The sequence below is a fragment of the Artemia franciscana genome, chromosome 21 (genome assembly GCF_032884065.1).
Source record: "Artemia franciscana chromosome 21, ASM3288406v1, whole genome shotgun sequence".
In the NCBI taxonomy this organism is placed as follows: Eukaryota; Metazoa; Arthropoda; class Branchiopoda; order Anostraca; family Artemiidae; genus Artemia; species Artemia franciscana.
Genome location: NC_088883.1, coordinates 26,575,374 through 26,594,042, shown reverse-complemented (window position 1 = coordinate 26,594,042; position 18,669 = coordinate 26,575,374). Strand labels below are relative to the sequence as shown.

At 34.0% G+C, this 18,669-nt stretch overlaps 1 protein-coding gene across 15 annotated transcripts in view; it reads right to left on the bottom strand.

The window, feature by feature from the left end:
- LOC136040607 (protein phosphatase 1 regulatory subunit 12B-like) overlaps positions 1–18,669 on the bottom strand; it is a 223,303-nt gene that overhangs the window by 19,711 nt on the left and 184,923 nt on the right. For all 15 annotated transcript variants that reach the window (XM_065724876.1, XM_065724880.1, XM_065724875.1 and 12 more), the window contains 2 exons: positions 16,734–16,874; positions 6,514–6,621 (listed from right to left, as the gene is read on the bottom strand). In XM_065724876.1, the coding sequence (XP_065580948.1) occupies positions 6,514–6,621; positions 16,734–16,874 (249 nt within the window). The remainder of the gene's footprint in view (positions 1–6,513; positions 6,622–16,733; positions 16,875–18,669) is intronic.

The following is an 18,669-nucleotide window of genomic DNA, read 5'->3' as shown; positions in this document are numbered from 1 at the left end:
GCTGGTGGGGATCATGGCATAAAATCTGTCATTGATCAATTATAAATTGTCATGACCACTGTAGGACTAGATTTATGACTAAAAGTTAAAGCTGGTAGTTATGACATAAAATCTGTCATTGATCAGTTTTGAATTGCCATGACCACTGTAGAACTACATTTATAACTAAAAAAGAGGCTGGTGGGGATCATGACATAAAATCTGTCATTGATCAATTTTGAATTGTCATGACCATTGTCGAACTACATTTATAACTAAAAAAGAGGCTGGTGGGTATCATGACATAAAATCTGTCATTGATCAGTTTTGAATTGCCATGACCATTGTAGAACTACATTTATAACTAAAAAAGAGGCTGGTGGGGATCATGACATAAAATCTGTCATTGATCAATTATAAATTGTCATGACCACTGTAGGACTAGATTTATGACTAAAAGTTAAAGCTGGTAGTTATGACATAAAATCTGTCATTGATCAGTTTTGAATTGCCATGTCCACTGTAGAACTACATTTATGAATAAAAATGAAACCTGATGGCGATCATGCCGTAAGATCTGTTATTGATTAGTTTTTAATTGTCATGACCATTGTAAGACTAGATTTAAGACTAAAAGTGAAAGCTGGAGGTGGTAATGACATAAAATCTGTCATTGATCAGTTTTGGTGTGAATGACCACTAAAAGCTTTCATTTCAAGGGGAAATTTAGGACTTATTCATCTTAGATTTCTTCATACATAAAATACGCGATTTTCAATGATTTTTCGTTTTATTGTTCCAAAATTAGATGCCCTAAGAGTAGTAATAAGTTTCGTTAGCGTTGTCATACCAAACCGAAATAAATAAGTAAACTAAATCGTTAAATTTGGCAGCACTTTTTGCCCCTAAAAATTCTAACGTTAAAAATCTGTTGACTCCCAAAGACAAGTACACCTTAAAACGAGAGTTACTCCTTCTTAAGCTGTTTGGTGTTTATGTCTATAGCTTATTTTATGCTGTATTTTCACCCGCTTTCCTTTCTTTCATTCTGCACCCACTGATATTTAAAACTGGACATCCACTGCTATACAAAACTGCATATAGCACTCTTTTTAATTAAAAATGAAAAATGTAATTCTTTTTATAATTTGAAAAGTAATCCTATTTTTTTTCAATTTTAAGATATATATATATATATATATATATATATATATATATATATATATATATATATATATATATATATATATATATATATATCATGAAAAGAGAAATCACCAATGCTACAGCACAAACACACACACACACAAAAAAAAAAAAAAAAAAATAAAAAAAAATAAAGAGACAGAAGGAGAAAAGGAAGACTGTTTTCCTAAATTAGTGATTAATATAGACCAGCACTTGAATGAGGCCTCAACCCTACTCATCCATACAATCACATAGGTCAAACAGCATAGCCACACACAATCAACCATAAAGAATAATCCATGGACAGGCAGTCATGTCGTCAATAAGTATAAGTCGTCATTTACCGAACAATAGAAAAAATAATATAGACAAATAATTCAGAGGCAACACCCAACATAAGGGCTCATCAGGAGAATACACTGGCCTATATTGGGTTTCGCCACTCTAAATTCTCTACCCAGCACAGTGTTGTGGCTACCACAGAATATCCATGGCATCCCCGCGTCAGGTATCACCCCCAAATTACATGCCTATGAAAAAAAAAAAAAAAAACAGCAAATGTAAAACAACCAAGTAAAACCAAAACCAAAACAAGCTTATCCTGTTAATATATCCCTCCCTTTAGCAACAATAGGTAAACTAAATATTATAAATTTTACCAAATCACAAATATTAACACATTGCAAAAAACCTGAATGAACTAAACAATTATAGAATTCATCTTTACCATGTGGCTAATTTTTCAAAAAATTACGCTCAATTAGAAACGCAATTCAAAATAAATGGCGCTGTGACAACATTTCTCGAACCTCCCAAATTAGTTAAAAATTTCTTTAAGTATTTCTAGATAATTCTTTTGATATTTATTTAAAAGTTCGTTATAATGAAAACTAAATTTTTAAATTGCCAAGTTAATTTATTTGCAGAAAAACCTCTTGATATCAATTTTTGGCTTAAGATTTTACATCTATTTTTAAAATCAATGTAATTACTACAAATCCTTGCATAACGAAGTAACTGTGAGAAAAACGCTGAATATGTGATATTTGAGTGCATATTACTTTCAGGGAATGGGAAACTAATCACTTCAAAATCAAAATCATCCGTTTTATTATACATTTTAAAACTTAATTTAATATGCGTAAATTTTCATTTAACCAATTCAAACAATCAGATTCCAATTTCAATGTCCTTAGTACTTTGAAGCCGAAATCAAAGATAATATGAAACTTAAAAGAGAACTTTGACAATTTAACAAGAGAAGATTAGGACTAAATACTACAGGCACCACGAACAGTGTCGCGATTTGAAACTTCATTAAAAAAATACTTCTTTAAAAAAATACTTCATAAATTATTTGAACTTCATTAAAAGTATTTCAAGGAAAATTCAATAATTGATATAATTAGCCTGTGAAGTTGTAAAACAATGGTTCAAACTTTTCTGTAAGTGGTTATTTATCATAATTGCTTTATTTCTTTAACTATTTTGTAAAAATCCAGTGAGACATAGCCTGGATTGGGAAAATATCACCAGTTTAAGTAGGCTAGTTTACTTTAATCCTATCTTAGATAGAATTCTGCCTTCTTTAACCTTCAAATAAAAAAAAAATATTAATGAGAAGACGAGCCTGCAGTAGTTTAGGGAAGGCTAAAAAATGTAATTCCAAATTCAAGATGGCACTGGTGATTTTTCTTTTCCAACACTAGCGTCGTCTTTCACTTCTATAAATTACTCCCACTCTTCTAGAAAAAACGCATCTTAAACGGTAACTTAATTAACTTAAGTAACTTAACTTAAGTAACTTAATTAAAAAAAACTATTGTTTGATATGACAATACTGACTAACGGCAAACCTTACGTTAGGAAATCCCATAAAACTTATATTTTGAACCAAAATCAATTGAGAAAATTCTATGAACCCATTCCTCAGACGTCCTCAATCGACCCAAAAAAGCTAATAACACTATAAATTGCATTTAAATCAACTTAACGCAAACTATTTCCAATTTTGAGGGGCTATTCAGCTGACGACCACAATACATTTAATCTAAATAAATCTAACAAAAATAAAACTAAACAGTAAGAATTAATCCATTAAGCACAATTTTTAAGCAAGTAATAAAAGCTCAAATTTCTACTTTGTCAGTAAAGCGTATTAGCAATACTATTGACCAATAATCAAAGGCTTTATCAACAAAATTACGTACGTTTGTTTTTCATACGTATAATGAAATAAAATCATTAGCTCCGTGTTATACAACTCTGAAGTTCAACTGATTCAATTAGTCGAATCAAAACATAACATCCCTATTTTTGGTATATAAGTACACATAAATATTATAAATCGTTATATATAAATTAAAAAATACTTATAAGTTATCATACATAAATTATACTTTGATGCTCAGCATGTACTGTATCATACAAAAGCTCATTTGAACAAGTCCATTGAAAACAAGGTGTATAATTGAAATAGAGAGCATCTGATCGTTCTATTTTTAATTATATTAATTTAATAATTGCTTAATTTTAATTTGACGTTTGTTTTCATATACTGAAATGACAACATGAGCTCCATTAGTACAATCTTAACAGTTTAAATGATTTGATTAGTAGAATAAAAACTTACTACCCCTATTTTCGGTAGATAAAGTACATATAAATATAGTAAATCATTATATATAAATTGTAAATATTTACCAATTATATATAAATTAAAATCAGATGCTCCGTTTGTGCCATATCGCCCATAAGTCTATTTGAACAAGCCAATTGAAAACAGGCGTGAAACATTTAATTGGAGACCATAAGCTCGTTTCAAAATTAATTATAATATTCAGAATAAAGAAAAAAAAGGAACATGAATTATACTGAAATTATAAGAAATTAAAAAAGAAGAATGGAGTGAAACAACTTGGTATTATTCCAATTATTAGTAATTAATGATAATCTTTGGTTATTAATAATTAGCGTTAATAATGAAAGTAAATTATTAGTTCCAAATTAACTAATTACATAGTTTGGAAAAATGTCAAAATTATGTGTTAAGTTTGCTTAAGCTGAATTTACACAAGTGCTTAGCAAGATATCATTGTCTGGATAAAATCAATTTCGACCAATCACGGTTGTTTTCTTTTTTTTATAAGAAGTTCTGATTGGTTCAAAATACAACCTGGTATTACTCCGATTGCTAATAAATAATAACAATTATTATTTCATAATCATTAACGTTAGTTATAAAGGTGAATTATTAGTTAATAGTTAACTAACTATATGGTTGAAAAAATGCCAAAATTATGTGTTAAGTTTACTTAGCCGAATTTACACAAACGGATAGCAAGACATCATTATCTAGATAAGGTCAATTTCAGCCAATCATAACTTGCTTTATTTTTTTCATAAACAGTTGTGATTGGTCCAGAATCATTTATTCTAGATAGTGACTTTTAACAAAACACATAAAAAAGACAAATTAGCTTTTAAACACTCAGTGTTTGATGTTTTTTTTTACAGATTTACAAAGTTTTTTTTTTTACAATTTTTTGTATGTATTTTTATTTGTGCTGGATATTAAAACTATTATTTTGTTTTAAATGAATTGTTGCTGTTATTTTGATATATAATAAATATATATATATATATATATATATATATAAAATAAATTGTTATATATTTTATATATATATATAAATATGTTATATATATGCAATATAAATAAATATATAATAAATTGTTGCTGGTGTTTTACATACGCCACCGGAATTTATTATTTAAAAATGCTAACGCCAGGTGGATAGAAGAAATATCCATAACAAACCTCCGGTAATATATTATAAAGTCAATCAGAATTTGTATTATAAAATATATTATAAATGTAAAATATTAAATATAGCAAAATCTAGCTGGATACCGATTTATTGCAGGATATTTGTGCATCAAGCATAAACTCTACCGTGAAAGACCGCTCAAAGTAAATGTCATTAGTGAACCTCTAGCTTCTGAAAATTCCGAAACTTTGAAAGCGCCAAAACAGGAAGAAGAAGATTTGTCTAAATGTTTATCAAGTGTTGTGGGCTTAATGCCTCGATCGTATCGTGAGCAAAGTGAGCAAACACTTGACTACAAAATGTCCAAAAAAATAATGTTTTAGTTATAGTAGCCACCCACATCCCTCCAAACTAACACAAAAGTCCCTTAAACTCTGTTAAACTACCACTACTACCAACAAATCGCTGCAGCACAAATCTATTTGAGAACGGCACAGTTTGGCACACTGACAATTACACACACGGCTTTGCAGCCCAATCTATTCAAAGCTACACTCTTCAGCCTCTCCCACAAAGTTCTGATCTTCTTCAAATCCTTCCATATGACGATGGCCGGCGTTTGTCCCCCCGCAGAAAATATCCCCCTGGAAAATACTACTCCCCCCCCCGTGGCTGGTCGGTCTCCAATCATTTTTGACTCATAAAAAAAGGACTTGAACTCTGAATTTCTGATCTTATAAGCATCCTCTGAAGTTTCTGCGGCCATGAGGTGGAGGTGTGGATGAAGAAGGGGCAGTTTCACTCCTATAAGGAAGAAATTGTGCTCATTTTGGGATTTAACAATACTCTCTACCTTCAAAATAACTGCGTAGACCCGAAATATTCCTGGAAACCATAAGTGAGTAGATATCAATTTCATTTTTTTGACGCGTTTTCAAAAATTTCCTTTGTCCCCCCCCCCCAAAAAAAAAAAATCCTGGTTACGACTCTGGGGGTTATACATCCCCGCTGTCCTTTAAACTAATTCTGTCTTTATTTGATGGCTCAATGAGAGCTGGAATGTTTCGGCATTAAAATGCACTCTTTGAGGTATCTCCCTGCCTCCCTAGCTACAAAACAATAAGAGAATCCCGCTACAGAAGTTTAAACGCAATTTTTAACTTTTGTAATTTATCCATTGCTTACAGATAATATTCGTTATTTAGAGACATAAGGACATTTTTCGTGGGAGTTTTCTGCAATGGGGAGGGGGACTTATTAGCGAAATTTTCTGTGGGGAATATGTTGGGAATAATTTCCTTTCAGCGAGAATGTATTTTACGGTGGGGGAGGGGTATTCTCAGCGGGGAAGTATTTTACAGGGGAGGGTTCGACACCTAGAGCCCATACGACACTTCCCGGCTCACTTGGGGACGACATGCTATTTGTCTGGCCCCAGATGGACGGTGAAAATGCACAATCTTTGGCAATCGGTTTTACTTCATTCGGAAAACATGGCCTAGTCATCTTCAACTCCCTTTCACTATAGCCCCGGAAAGTGGGATCAAACCATATACTATAACCTTTCAAAACTTACCACTTGAACAGATCTTTCTAATTTCGCTTTTGCTTCCGAAAGTTCACTTCTAAGTTCTTGAACTGTTTCTCGTAGCCTTTCATTTTCAGCCTTCTCTTCCTCGTAAAGCTGCAAAAGAAATATTTCACAGTAAAAGATCAAATACGCTTGCTTTTCAAATGAAAAATAAAAACATTTTTTCAGAAAAATATTGATCTACTTTTGAAGTATAGGGAAATCACATTTCCTAAAGGAAAAGCTATTCAAACTTGAATAATCTATTTCCATTTGAAAAGAAATAGGAATTCGAAAGAAAGACACACTGTGAGAGCTTTATTACTCTTTAAAAAATCGCTGACACCAATAAAAACAAACTTGATACATTTAAACTTGGAAAATGAATTTCCGAAATTATGTTTTCCCTTTTTATCAAGAAAGGTGAAATCCAATATAAATGAAGAACCAAGAGAAAAAAGATGTATGAATTAATACGAAGTTTATAGAAAACTTAATTATTAGTCATATTCACTTCGGCTCCACTTCGAGCTTCAACTGTCTTTTCTACAGTCTTTATCAAAGAAAAGCGACACAAGAGAAGCAACTCAATAAGAAAAGTAACTCGAATTCAACCTAAAAAAAACACAAACACACAAGCCTTCCCTATTTACCTAGTAAAATCACAAAGGTAGCCATAAAATTAAAATAGGATTGAACCCGTCTTATAACCCAGTCTCTGGGTTATAAGAATCAACAGTTACAGATGAGAAGCAACTCAACAACAGAATTAAGTCATTCGTCCCCGAGAAGGAAAAAACGAACGCCTTTACTCGTTACCTAGTAAGAGCTTACGTAGTACCTAGTGACATTAGGGGGTGCCAAATTTTGCAAATAACGCTCACCAAGTGGCGCGTGCAAAGCATCACGGAAGTATGCCAAGCCTGGAAGAGGCTGTATTAAAATCAACAGTTAAAAACGAGAAGCAACTCAACAAGAGAAATAACTCAAATCCATCCCCGACAAAAAAAAAAAAAAAAAAAAAAAAAAAAAAAAAAAAAAAAAAAAAAAAAAAAAAAAAAAAAACGAATGCCTTCCATCATTACCTTGTACCTAGTATCGTTAGGGGGAGTTCAATTTCACAAATAACATATATGAGGTGACACGTGCCAAGCCTTGCGGAAATGTGCAAAGCGTTACGTTCCACCATGACAAGCATGGTGGAACTGTACAGGACACAAGGCGTTTTGAGACGAACACCAGGTGGCAGAAAGTGGGTGCCCCCTCGGCTCTTGGCCAAAATATCGAAAAAGTAATATAAATATAATTGATGAAAAGAAATTACTTTTATGGAATTATTTTAAGAAAAAGGGGATGCAATGATATATCAAATTAAACAAGTGTGTATTGGGAGGGCAGAGAATCCTGTATCCACCTTTTATGCCCCCTCCCCCAGATTTTGAAAACTAGGTTTTTGGGGCATTATTAATTGAAAATCGTATTTTTAAGTATTTGTGGTGATAAGTTAAAAAACGAAAAAATTTACACCCTCCCCCCCGAAAAAAATATATTTTGATTAAATTCATGGCATTAAACCAAATCATTATTCAGGACTTCACAGCGTATTTACAGAACAGAAGGGAGCAATTCTTTTCAAGTTAGAGCCATGTTTCCTACCGAAACAGGACAAGTCCCGTTTCGCAATAGAACCAATGAAAACGAAACAATGATGACCTAACCCGACTATAATCCAAGTAACAACCAACAACAGTGGTTAAAACTAAATGATCCAAAATGTTTTTTTTTGGCTGCTGAAAGAGCTGTCTTTCGCGTTGAGTCATTTTCGAAACACCTTCATAATTCATGAAATGAGCAAAAAACAAAGCATTAAGGATAATTTCCTACTCAACTTCATTTTTCAGTCGGTTTTGATTTCCCTTCGTTCGAACCATTAAGTTTAAATTCTTTTCTCCGTTTCCGGTACGTTAAATTTCCGATTTCACGGCGTATATACTAAGAACAGAAGGGGACAAATTCTTTTCAAGTTAGTTGACAAACTACGGACAATGCACAGTAAAATTGGTCCCAAGACAAAGAAACTAGACGTTTATGAAGTAAAAAACATATTCTCTTGATTTACTTAGCGAAAGGTTAGTCTCACCAAAAAACAGGTAAGTCCTTCATTGAAGTTTGGTAGGGGAGCGAAGAAAAGGATAATACCCGTATTAACTATTAAGCCGAGGTGCTTGGGGCGTTCTGCTTTATTGCCATACATCACTGCGACAAAAAAGTAAAAAAGCCTAACCGTGACGGGGGGGGGGGTCCAAATTAATGTTGAAAATAGTCATATGGGATGAAACAAGTTCAAAATCATTGAAGTCAGCTCCATGGCGTTTTGAAAAAGGGGCCTTAGGCCGCTTTTTTTCTGAAAATGAGTTAGGGATTTCAAAAGAACTCGAAAAGATATATCGATTGGTATATTCAAAATGGGCTTATCTTTAATCCTGACCAAGTTATAAATTGTTTTAAAAGGGCCTAAAAAAGAGCGCAAGTCATTTACCTTCTAATTAACGAACAATTCAGCAATTTGGACATTTTCAGCAAATTCTGATTGAAAAGTTAAATAGGAATCAGTCCGTTAAATTGCAATTTATGAGAAAAACTTTTTCATTATGCGTTTTTATTTTGACCAAACGTAAAATTAGGAAAAGTGGACTTATGCCCTTTTAGCAAAATGCCACGGAGCATACAGAGCCACATTCCACATACCTGGCTTAAATGGTCCAGACTCAAGGAGAGAGGCACTGTGGGTCAAAGTGAGCCTCCCTAATAAGCTTGTCTTATGATAGCCGCCATATCTCGAGGCAATCTTTGAGTTTCCCAACGATCAAGCATAAGTGCTGTTATTTGATGCCCAGGAAAGTCCTGGGCTGTTACCCAGGACTGTTACCCTTGCTGCCCAGGAAAGTCCTGACAAGGCTACGGAAGCAAATCAATGAGTCATGTTAGATTCTATCGAAAATCATATATCATGTAAGATATTCATATCAAGCAAAGATAAACCTCGGTTAAGCATCGACTGCAAGAAGGCTATCAGAGCTTAGCAGAAAGAATAAAAACACTAGCTTTTGTCTCAGAGTGAAGACAATCGAGTACGACTCGCAAAAGTGCGTAATGACACTCTTCATATGATTCGCCAATCTGAGCTACAATGTAAGAAGAGTTCACCATCAAACTTCAGGATGCTTTAACAAAAAGCTGGATTAGAAAACTTAATTAGGCAATACCATCGTCAAAAGGGACACCCATTACCTCCTTTCGGCTGAGGGGATTATGCATCAAGGTTCTCAGTCAAAGATTGAGCAAAACATCCGGTCCAGGTAAGACATCAAATGCAAAATAGTGCCGAACTATCCAGTTCTCTGTTATCACTGTTCTGGCGCTGGTTTCTTTCGCCCAGGATGGAAAAACAAGTCTTAAAAACTTCGAAGGGGGCTTGTTAGATATCGAAAGGTGTAGTGTAGTGCCACATCCAGGTAGTCAAAGTGAGTATCTACACTATCTCAAGAATAACTATGCTCAAACTTCCCAGGGCAGGGCGAGGGGGACATTGAAGGGGATGTTGAACCAAATCAAAAGATACTATGTGCATTCAGGTTGCAAAAAGGCGCATCTGCAATATTTCAGAAACGGCTATAGTATTAAATTGAAACTTTTAGGGCATGTTAAGGGGGATCCTGAACTAAATCAAAAGAAACTACACGCATCCAGGTTATCAAAAGGACGTACCTGCACTATCTCAGAAACGACTAAGGTTATTAAGTTCAAACTTTCTGGGCAGGTTGAGGGGGACGTTGAATTAAATCAAAAAATACTATTTGCATTCATAGTATCTAAAGTGTGTACCTGAGATATCTTAGGAGCAGCTAAGGGTAGTAACTTGAAACTTTCAAAGCATGCAAGATAAGTAAAAAAAATGAGACTTTTAAGGAAAAGTTAAGGGTGATGTTAAACTGAATAAAAAGACACAATATGCATCCGGGTTGTCAAAAAGTTGTATATGCAATATCTCTGCAACGGCTAAGGGTATAAGTTCAAACTACCATGGAATACTGAGGGAGAATCGGCCTGAATTCAAAGACATTTTGTGGATTCAGGTTATCAAAATAGTATGTCTGAACAGACTATTTGCATTCATAGTATCCAAAGTGCGTACTTGAAATATCTTAGGAGCAGCTAAGGGTAGTAACTTGAAACTTACAAAGCATGCTCAGGGAGGGGGAATATTGAGCTAAACTGAAAAAGCACAATAGAGGGATGCTGAATTAAATCAGAACGCACTATGAGCATCCAGATTATCAAAAAAGCGTGTCCGCAATATATCACGGACGGCTATGACCGTTAAGTTGAAACGTTCAGTGGATGCTGAAATAAGTCAAAAGACACTTATGTATACGCAATAAGTTTCAAAAAGGCGTATCTACATTATCTTAGGAATGGCTAAGGGATTAAAATGAGAAATTAAAGGAAATGTTGAGGGCGATGTTAAACTGAATAAAAAGACACTATGTGCATCCGGGTTGTCAAAAAGTCGTATATGCAATATCTCTGGAACGACTAAGGGTAAAAGTTGAAACTACCATGGAATACTGAGGGGGAATTGGCCTGAATCCAAAGACATTATGTGGATTCAGGTTATCAAAATAGTATGTCTGAACAGACTATTTGCATTCATAGTATCTAAAGTGCGTACCTGAAATATCTTAGGAGCAGCTAAGGGTAGTAACTTGAAACTTACAAAGCATGCTGAGGGAGGGGGAATAATGAGCTAAACTGAAAAAGCACAATAGAGGGATGCTGAATTAAATCGAAACAAACTATGAGCATCTCAATCTTTCTCTCATTAAAGCCCTAGAAGTGGGATTGAACCACACTTTTCGTACAGCCTACTGTTTGAACTGCGGTCAGTCAGCTGGGTAACTAAAAGAATCCGTAGATGTTCCCCTCTGAAAACATAAAAAAATACCTTCTCTGTCTTTCGAAACACCAACGTTTCAGAACCAAAAGTAACCATTGTAGATCCAATATTCTAATCTTCGATGACAGACTTATCTTCCTACCTTTTGACTTTGAAAAAATACCCTCGGCCTTGGCTATTTTACTTTTAACATCTTCACTGCATCCCCCATCTTTACCACACTTTTACATCTTTACCTGGGTAGTGACTTCTAAGTGACCAGTCTAACATTAATTTTAAACCCTATTCTTGCGCCCTGTACTCTCAAAACCTAATATTTCACACTTGAAACGGAAGGAAATCACTAGTAATATACAAATATAAATAAATAATAAAAAACAAACAATTAACAGGTGTAGGGCCAGCGCCCTCTAAAGGCCAGAGGGTCATTTGCGCTTTACTAAAAACAAAATATATTTTAAACGCTTCTTGTTTAATAAATTAAGCCCAAAATTACTGAGACTTTCTGAAATGAATTTATTTTATTAATGAATGAATTACTCTCATCCGTTTTTTTCAGTAATATTTGTTATCATAGTGCTTTTTTGTATACGTTGTGAAGAATAAAACCTGCTACTAAAATTCAAAATCGTTTTCACTAACGCATTAATAACGCTCTGGCCTTTCGAAGGATTCGGGGGCGTTAGCCCTACTCCTATTCATCGCAATTTCAGTTTGCTTTAAGTTTGAATTATTATTAAACTTTATTCCTGCTCGTTTTTGATTTAACGTAGCGCTTCATTTTCCTTTGAAAAAACATCTTTTTATGAAAAGTTTTTTCGTTCAAAATCAATTCTTCAAAACATCAAGGAAAGTTTGCCCGAAGTTTCGCTCAGAGCGTGTTTCCTGCATTATGAACAGTAGAAATTCGGAATTTGTCTGACGAGACATACTTCGCCGCCCCTGTTTAATAATACTGTCATTGTGCCGCAACAAAAAGTTCTAACCACATGTATATTTAAAGGTTGATGTTTCACTAGCTAACTATGTAGGTGACATCCTTGGTATTAGTAGAACAGCCTTTTGAATTGAGGAAAATTGTTTGAATTCTCGATAGGGAAATAAACGTATTGGTTTTCGATTTAAGGAGAGTAAGATCGAGTTCCTGGTGTTCAATCATCGCTCAGATTGCAAATGTTCAGTTGGGTGATTCTACCCAAAGTGGAGTCCCTTGGATATTCCACTAAAAAATTTGTTTCTTTTTTAAATCATAAAAAAATTATATCTTTAAATTTGAAATGGGATCTGAATAGCGATTTTAGAGTGGATAAAGTACATAAGGTTTTTTGTTTTGAGCAAGTGGACCAATTTAGAGAATATTTCAGCAAGCACGCTTTTATTATTAAAAATAATAATAATTTTCTTTATTAAAGCACAATATACACTGATTTATCTTGAGGTATCGATTGGGTCAAACATTCCTGCCGAGTGTCAATTCCTGAAGGATTTTTTTGCCACGAAATTTAAGAAAGCTTGCGGTTCACTAATTGCATTAAAGTTTAAACTTAACCGCCATATTTTAGCTAGCCTTTATAGTGTTTTTTTTTTTTTTTTTTTTTTTTTTACCGCGCCGGCTCGCTCTATATTATGGCGATATGGTACTTTTGCTCGCTTTATCTCTTCCATCATCAACTATTTTGGTGTAGCCAAATTAAATTAGTGTGTGGCCAAATTATTTAGATTTATTAGGCAGTCTTGCCATAACTTATAGAGCTGAGATAAGAAATCCGGATAAGCGACATTAAACTAAAGCTCGACACTTACTTCCTCGAAAGTCTAAAAAAAAAACACTCAATTCCCCCAATTTTATGCCAGAGGCAGAGATTTCCAGCTTTATTAAAATTTACCTTATAACAAAGTGTAAATTCTGTTTTTTCGATTCAAAGGAGCAGAATTTTCTTTTCGAAGTTCTGGAAAGGGGAGTCCCTAAAAATATTCTAACATATCTGCTAAGAAAACGCTAAAATTCAGATCAAAGAAAATATCATTTGATCAATTAGACAGCCTTGAGAGTTCTCTGTGGTGCTACCCGCTTAGATTGAAAACCTTGCAGTCACAGGGGTGTATTTAATGCTGTAGATTCAGTGAATAGACAATGCTCTGCTTAACGATTGATAGAAGATTATATTATTCTTTATTTTAAGCTAGTCTTTCGTTATGTTTTTGAACTGTTGACACATTCTAGATTCTCTATAATTTTTTACCAATATTTTAAGCATATATCAATGGATTACTTTGGTACCTTTAGGAGTTCCACATGTTTCTGGGAGAATTCGCTAATGACCCATTTGTCTCTGAGACGGTCAACCAACTCTGAGATTGATTTGGGGTATGAAGTATGATTGAGGTATAAGCAAAATGATTTTTAAGGATCGAATGGCTTTAAGGTTGCGGCACCCAATAAAAAAAAAACACTGAATGACTTCATTTCCTGTTTAAACTTAGTATCTTGAAAACTGCGACTGAAAGAAGGCAGTCCTTCTAAAGTGTACCATTTTTTCACCCAGCCCTATTATTATCCTTTATTATTATTATTATTATTATTATTATTATACTATTATCATTATTATTATATACAAAACATGTTACACAGTAAATACTGCATTAAACATACAACAAAGAACTAAAAAACTCACTTCAAAACAAATAAATACGAACATTAAATGATATCCTCGTTTTCTGACAGTGTAAAATAAATATAAATTATACATTAACAACGTGGAGAGAGGGCAATCCCCATATACATCTAGACCTCCTCCCTCAAAGGCAATATTGTCCTTACACTTCTTTTTTATCGCTATTGGAATAATTGATTTTAAAATCTTGTTTTAAATTATTGAGAGGGCTGAGGTGATGTATTCAGTCAACTCGTAACGCTATAGATGTTACAGACTGGGTTGTAGCAGCTTCCCCTGAGAGCGGAGAGAGTATACTCACAAGAGAGCATGCGTTTCCCCCTAAAAGCAAGCGACAATTATATTACTGTTGACCGTTGCATTATATTGTGTTAGATTACTATTATTATATTATATGCAATCAATACGCTTCATTAAAATGTCTGAATTCTTATACAGAGTTTGATAAGCATAATCTGTTTTTTTTTCTCGTGGCTTAATGATCCAGTCGAAAATTTTTCTCGTGGCTTAATGATCCAGTCGAAAATTTCAGTTTTTTTTTAAGGGGACTTAAAATTTTGAAGGAGGGAGGCAAACTAGCCTTTCTCAATCCTCAAATTATTATACACTACAGTTTTTAAGTTATTTTTTAATTTGTATTGTTTTAATCTTATTAATCTAATGATTATATTAATTAAGCAATTGAATAAGACTGATTATTAAATTAATTATTTTAATACTCAAATTAATTAAATAATTAAACTAGATTAATAATTATTAATCTAGTAATTAAATTAATTAATAATTAATTAAATTTTTGTTTATGCCTGCGGACAGGCTCTTAGACTAGTTATTCTACAGGGCCCATTTTCACGAGGGTGAGAGATGAACTCATGTTTACCTCCCATTCTCATGAAATCAACCACTTTTCAATTCAAAGGTGGATTTATCCATCTGGTTCTACTCCGATCTTCTTCTCTCTTGATGAAAAACTAAAGTATGTTCATGCATAAGTGTGTCCTGGGGAAGTCTATGGTTCCTTATCTATCAATTAAATAAAAAAACAAGTTTTTTTAACTGAAAGTAAGGAGCGACATTAAAACTTAAAACGAACAGAAATTACTTCGTATATGAAAGAGGCTGCTTCCTCATCAACGCCCCGCTCTTTACGCTAAAGTTTGACTCTGTCTCTCAATTCTTCTTTTTAAAACAGTAAAACAGTCCCCTCCCATGGGGACTGTGGGGGAGTAAGTCGTCCCCAAAGAAATAGTTATAAGGTTTTTCGACTACGCTGAATAAAATGGCTATCTCAGAATTTTGATCCGTTGACTTTGGTAAAATAATTAGCGTGGGAGGGGGCCTAGGTGCCCTCCAATTTTTTTGGTCACTTAAAAAGGGCACTAGAACTTTTCATTTCCGTTAGAATGAGCCCTCTTGCAACATTCTAGGACAACTGGGTCGATACGATCACCCCTGAAAAAAAAAAAAAAAAAAAAAAAAAAAAAAAAAAAAAAAAAAAAAAAAAAAAAAAAAAAAAAAACACGCATCCGTGATCTGCCTTCTGGCAAAAAATACAAAATTCCACATTTTTGTAGATAGGAGCTTGAAACTTCTACAGTAGGGTTCTCTGAAACGCTGAATCTGATGGTGTGATTTTCGTTAAGATTCTATGACTTCTAGGGGGTGTTTCCCCCTAATTTCTAAAATAACGCAAATTTTCTCAGGCTCGTAACTTTTGATCAGTAAGACTAAACTTGATGAAACTTATATATTTAAAATCAGCATTAAAATGTGATTCTTTTGATGTAGGTATTGGTATCAAAATTCCATTTATTAGAGTTTTGGTTACTATTGAGCCGGGTCGCTCCTTACTACAGTTCGTTACCACGAACTGTTTGATGTTACTAAACTTTTCCTAAGTGTATTAACTTGAAGCATTAACATTGATGTACAAGATGTTTGATCATACGTAAAAATTGTGATACTAAACTACCCAAAATTATAATGTTGAATTAACGAGGTGAGCTAAGCTGAGAAAGAACTGAACGAAATTGAACTAATGAACTGAAATAAGTTGAACAGAGTTTAGTTAAGGCTCTTTTTCATGTTCACCAAGAGATAGATCAGAGGAAAAGGGAAGCAAAACATAGGTTCTTTGATGACATCCAGATCGAAAATGCAAATATGCGTGAATACAGGATTTTCTTCCAACTGATATAGAGGTGAATCTTGAGAAATATCCTGGAGGGGGAGGCCATGTGACAAGGACGCGAATGAGAGAAATCTTGGTGGGGGGGGGCAATGTAACAAGGGTGCCAATAATTGACCGAATTGACAAATTTATTCAAAGAGTGAAAAAAAAAACTAGGATAGAGGGCAAGAGAAAAAATCTTGAGGAGGGGGAATGTGACAAGGACACCAATGAGCAAAATATCAGGGGGGGGGGGGGGGCAATGTGACAAGGGGGTCAATAATTGACCAAATTGACGAATTTATTCTAAAAAAGAGGGAAAAACAATGAATGAGGGCACCAGAAAAGTCATGCCCCCCTTGAATCTACCACTGAACTGACATCCCCGTGAAAATGACCTCATAATCTAATTAAACAAACTCACCTTTTTATAATCGATTTCATTACTAGATGGAGCGGCTATGCTAGGCGAGGGGGTTGTTGGCCTAGATGCAGGTACGCTATCCCCGGCAACACTACTGGCAGTAGATGCTGGTCGAGAGGCACGACTTCTATCGGATAAACTCTAAAAAAAGAAAGAAAAAAAGTGAGTTCCATATCCTAGCATAATTAAAAACCAAATGCAAAACAATGGCAAACTTTGGAGACAAAAAAAAAAAAAAAAAAAAAAAAAAAAAACCGCTCAGATCAATGACATTTCTTTGATAAACACAATTTGATAAAATGAATAATTAATTCGCTTATTTTCAGTTTATTATACTTATATCTCCGACCTCTTTTAGCACAGCAGATAGATTTTCTGCTTGGCAATACGGAGTTAAGGGTTCCATCCCCACCGCAGAAAGGTTGGCGATAAGCTTGCTACTTGTCCTTGTAAAAAGACCCAGTAACTGGAATGTCGGTTCGACGCCCTATTCGTTAGCAGTGGCTCCAGTGGATGTTTATCCTTTTTTATCCTCTCCCTTTGTAGTTCGTATTGTTTTTTTGTACTGTTACTTGGTTTTGCTGCTTTTTCAGTTTTCGGCTGTTTTATCTTGATTTTTTTACAATCAGGTGAAGAAAAAGCAGATGACGAAGAAAAAAAAAAGGGGCAAATCAGTGCCACCTGTACAAACAAGTAATTTTCCTTGTTCTTCAATATAGGGGCTATAAGTGCCCAGTATAGGCTTTTCGATGGTGCAGTTTTCGCACGATCCGACACCATTTTCGAGGGTTTTCAGGTTTTGCTTCAAAACCCCCATAAATTTTTTTTCAATATAACCTTTTACCATTAATCAAAATCATTGTTGCCATTCCTGAATCAGCTTTATTTATTTATTTTTTTCAAAACGCGTTTTTAAAGTTTCGGTTACTATGAGCTGAACTTCGTCCATTACTAGGTGCCATTCCTGAATCAGCTTCATTTTTTTTTTTTTTTTTTTTTTTTTTTTAGTTGAAGTTTTTTTCAAAACACGTTTTTAAAGTTTCGGTTACTATGGACTGAACTTAGTAATTCACTAGGTTGCAACGAATGCTGTAACTATGATGTACGGGTAAACATTTATTCAAATGATCTCTTTTCTCAGGCTTTCTCAGAAATCATTTCTGATTTCAGGGGAAAAAATTTCTCCTGGGAGGGATTTGCGTGGGAGTAATTCACAGCCTTTTGACATTCTTCAATGTTATAATCCAACGATAATAACTCAATTCGGTGTGTATATAGACAAATGCTTAGAAAGAAGGAGCAGTTTATGCATTTAAATTATTTATCTGCAGATTAGGTATTTTTTGCTATTTGTTCCGTTTTTGTACACTTTATTTCGTTAGCGATTTCCATGTTTTGTATGTAACAATTAGCATCAGTTCTTGCTTAGTTGGGCTTTCTTCTGTTAAAATTCCCTTGCCCTGTTTACGCTTTATCTCTTTGTATTTTCTAATAATTTTTTTTTTGACAATCACTTTCTAATAAGTAAACCATTAGATTAAAATAAATAAATAAATAAATAAAAAATCAATTTTGGCTTGCACTGAAGATCATAATTTTCTATAGCATTGAAATACTGCTATTTTAAGCAATCATCGAGTGCTTTACATCAGCGGCCAGCAGAACGCCATCTATTCCAAATGTAAGAAAAAGCCACGACCCCCCCGACGTGTTCCGTTTTGACACCATTTTTTAATTTCAATAGTTTTGGAATTGCCACTCACGGGAGGAATCGAAATCGATTCCACATCTACCAATGTAGTTTCACCAGTATTTGGGGTTTAGTGATATGAGGTTTTTGAGGCCAAAATAAATTATAAGCAAAAATTGAGACAGGAGTAGAAAAAGCTGATCAAATGAATATCATTAAAAAACTAATCATTTAACTACTACAGCG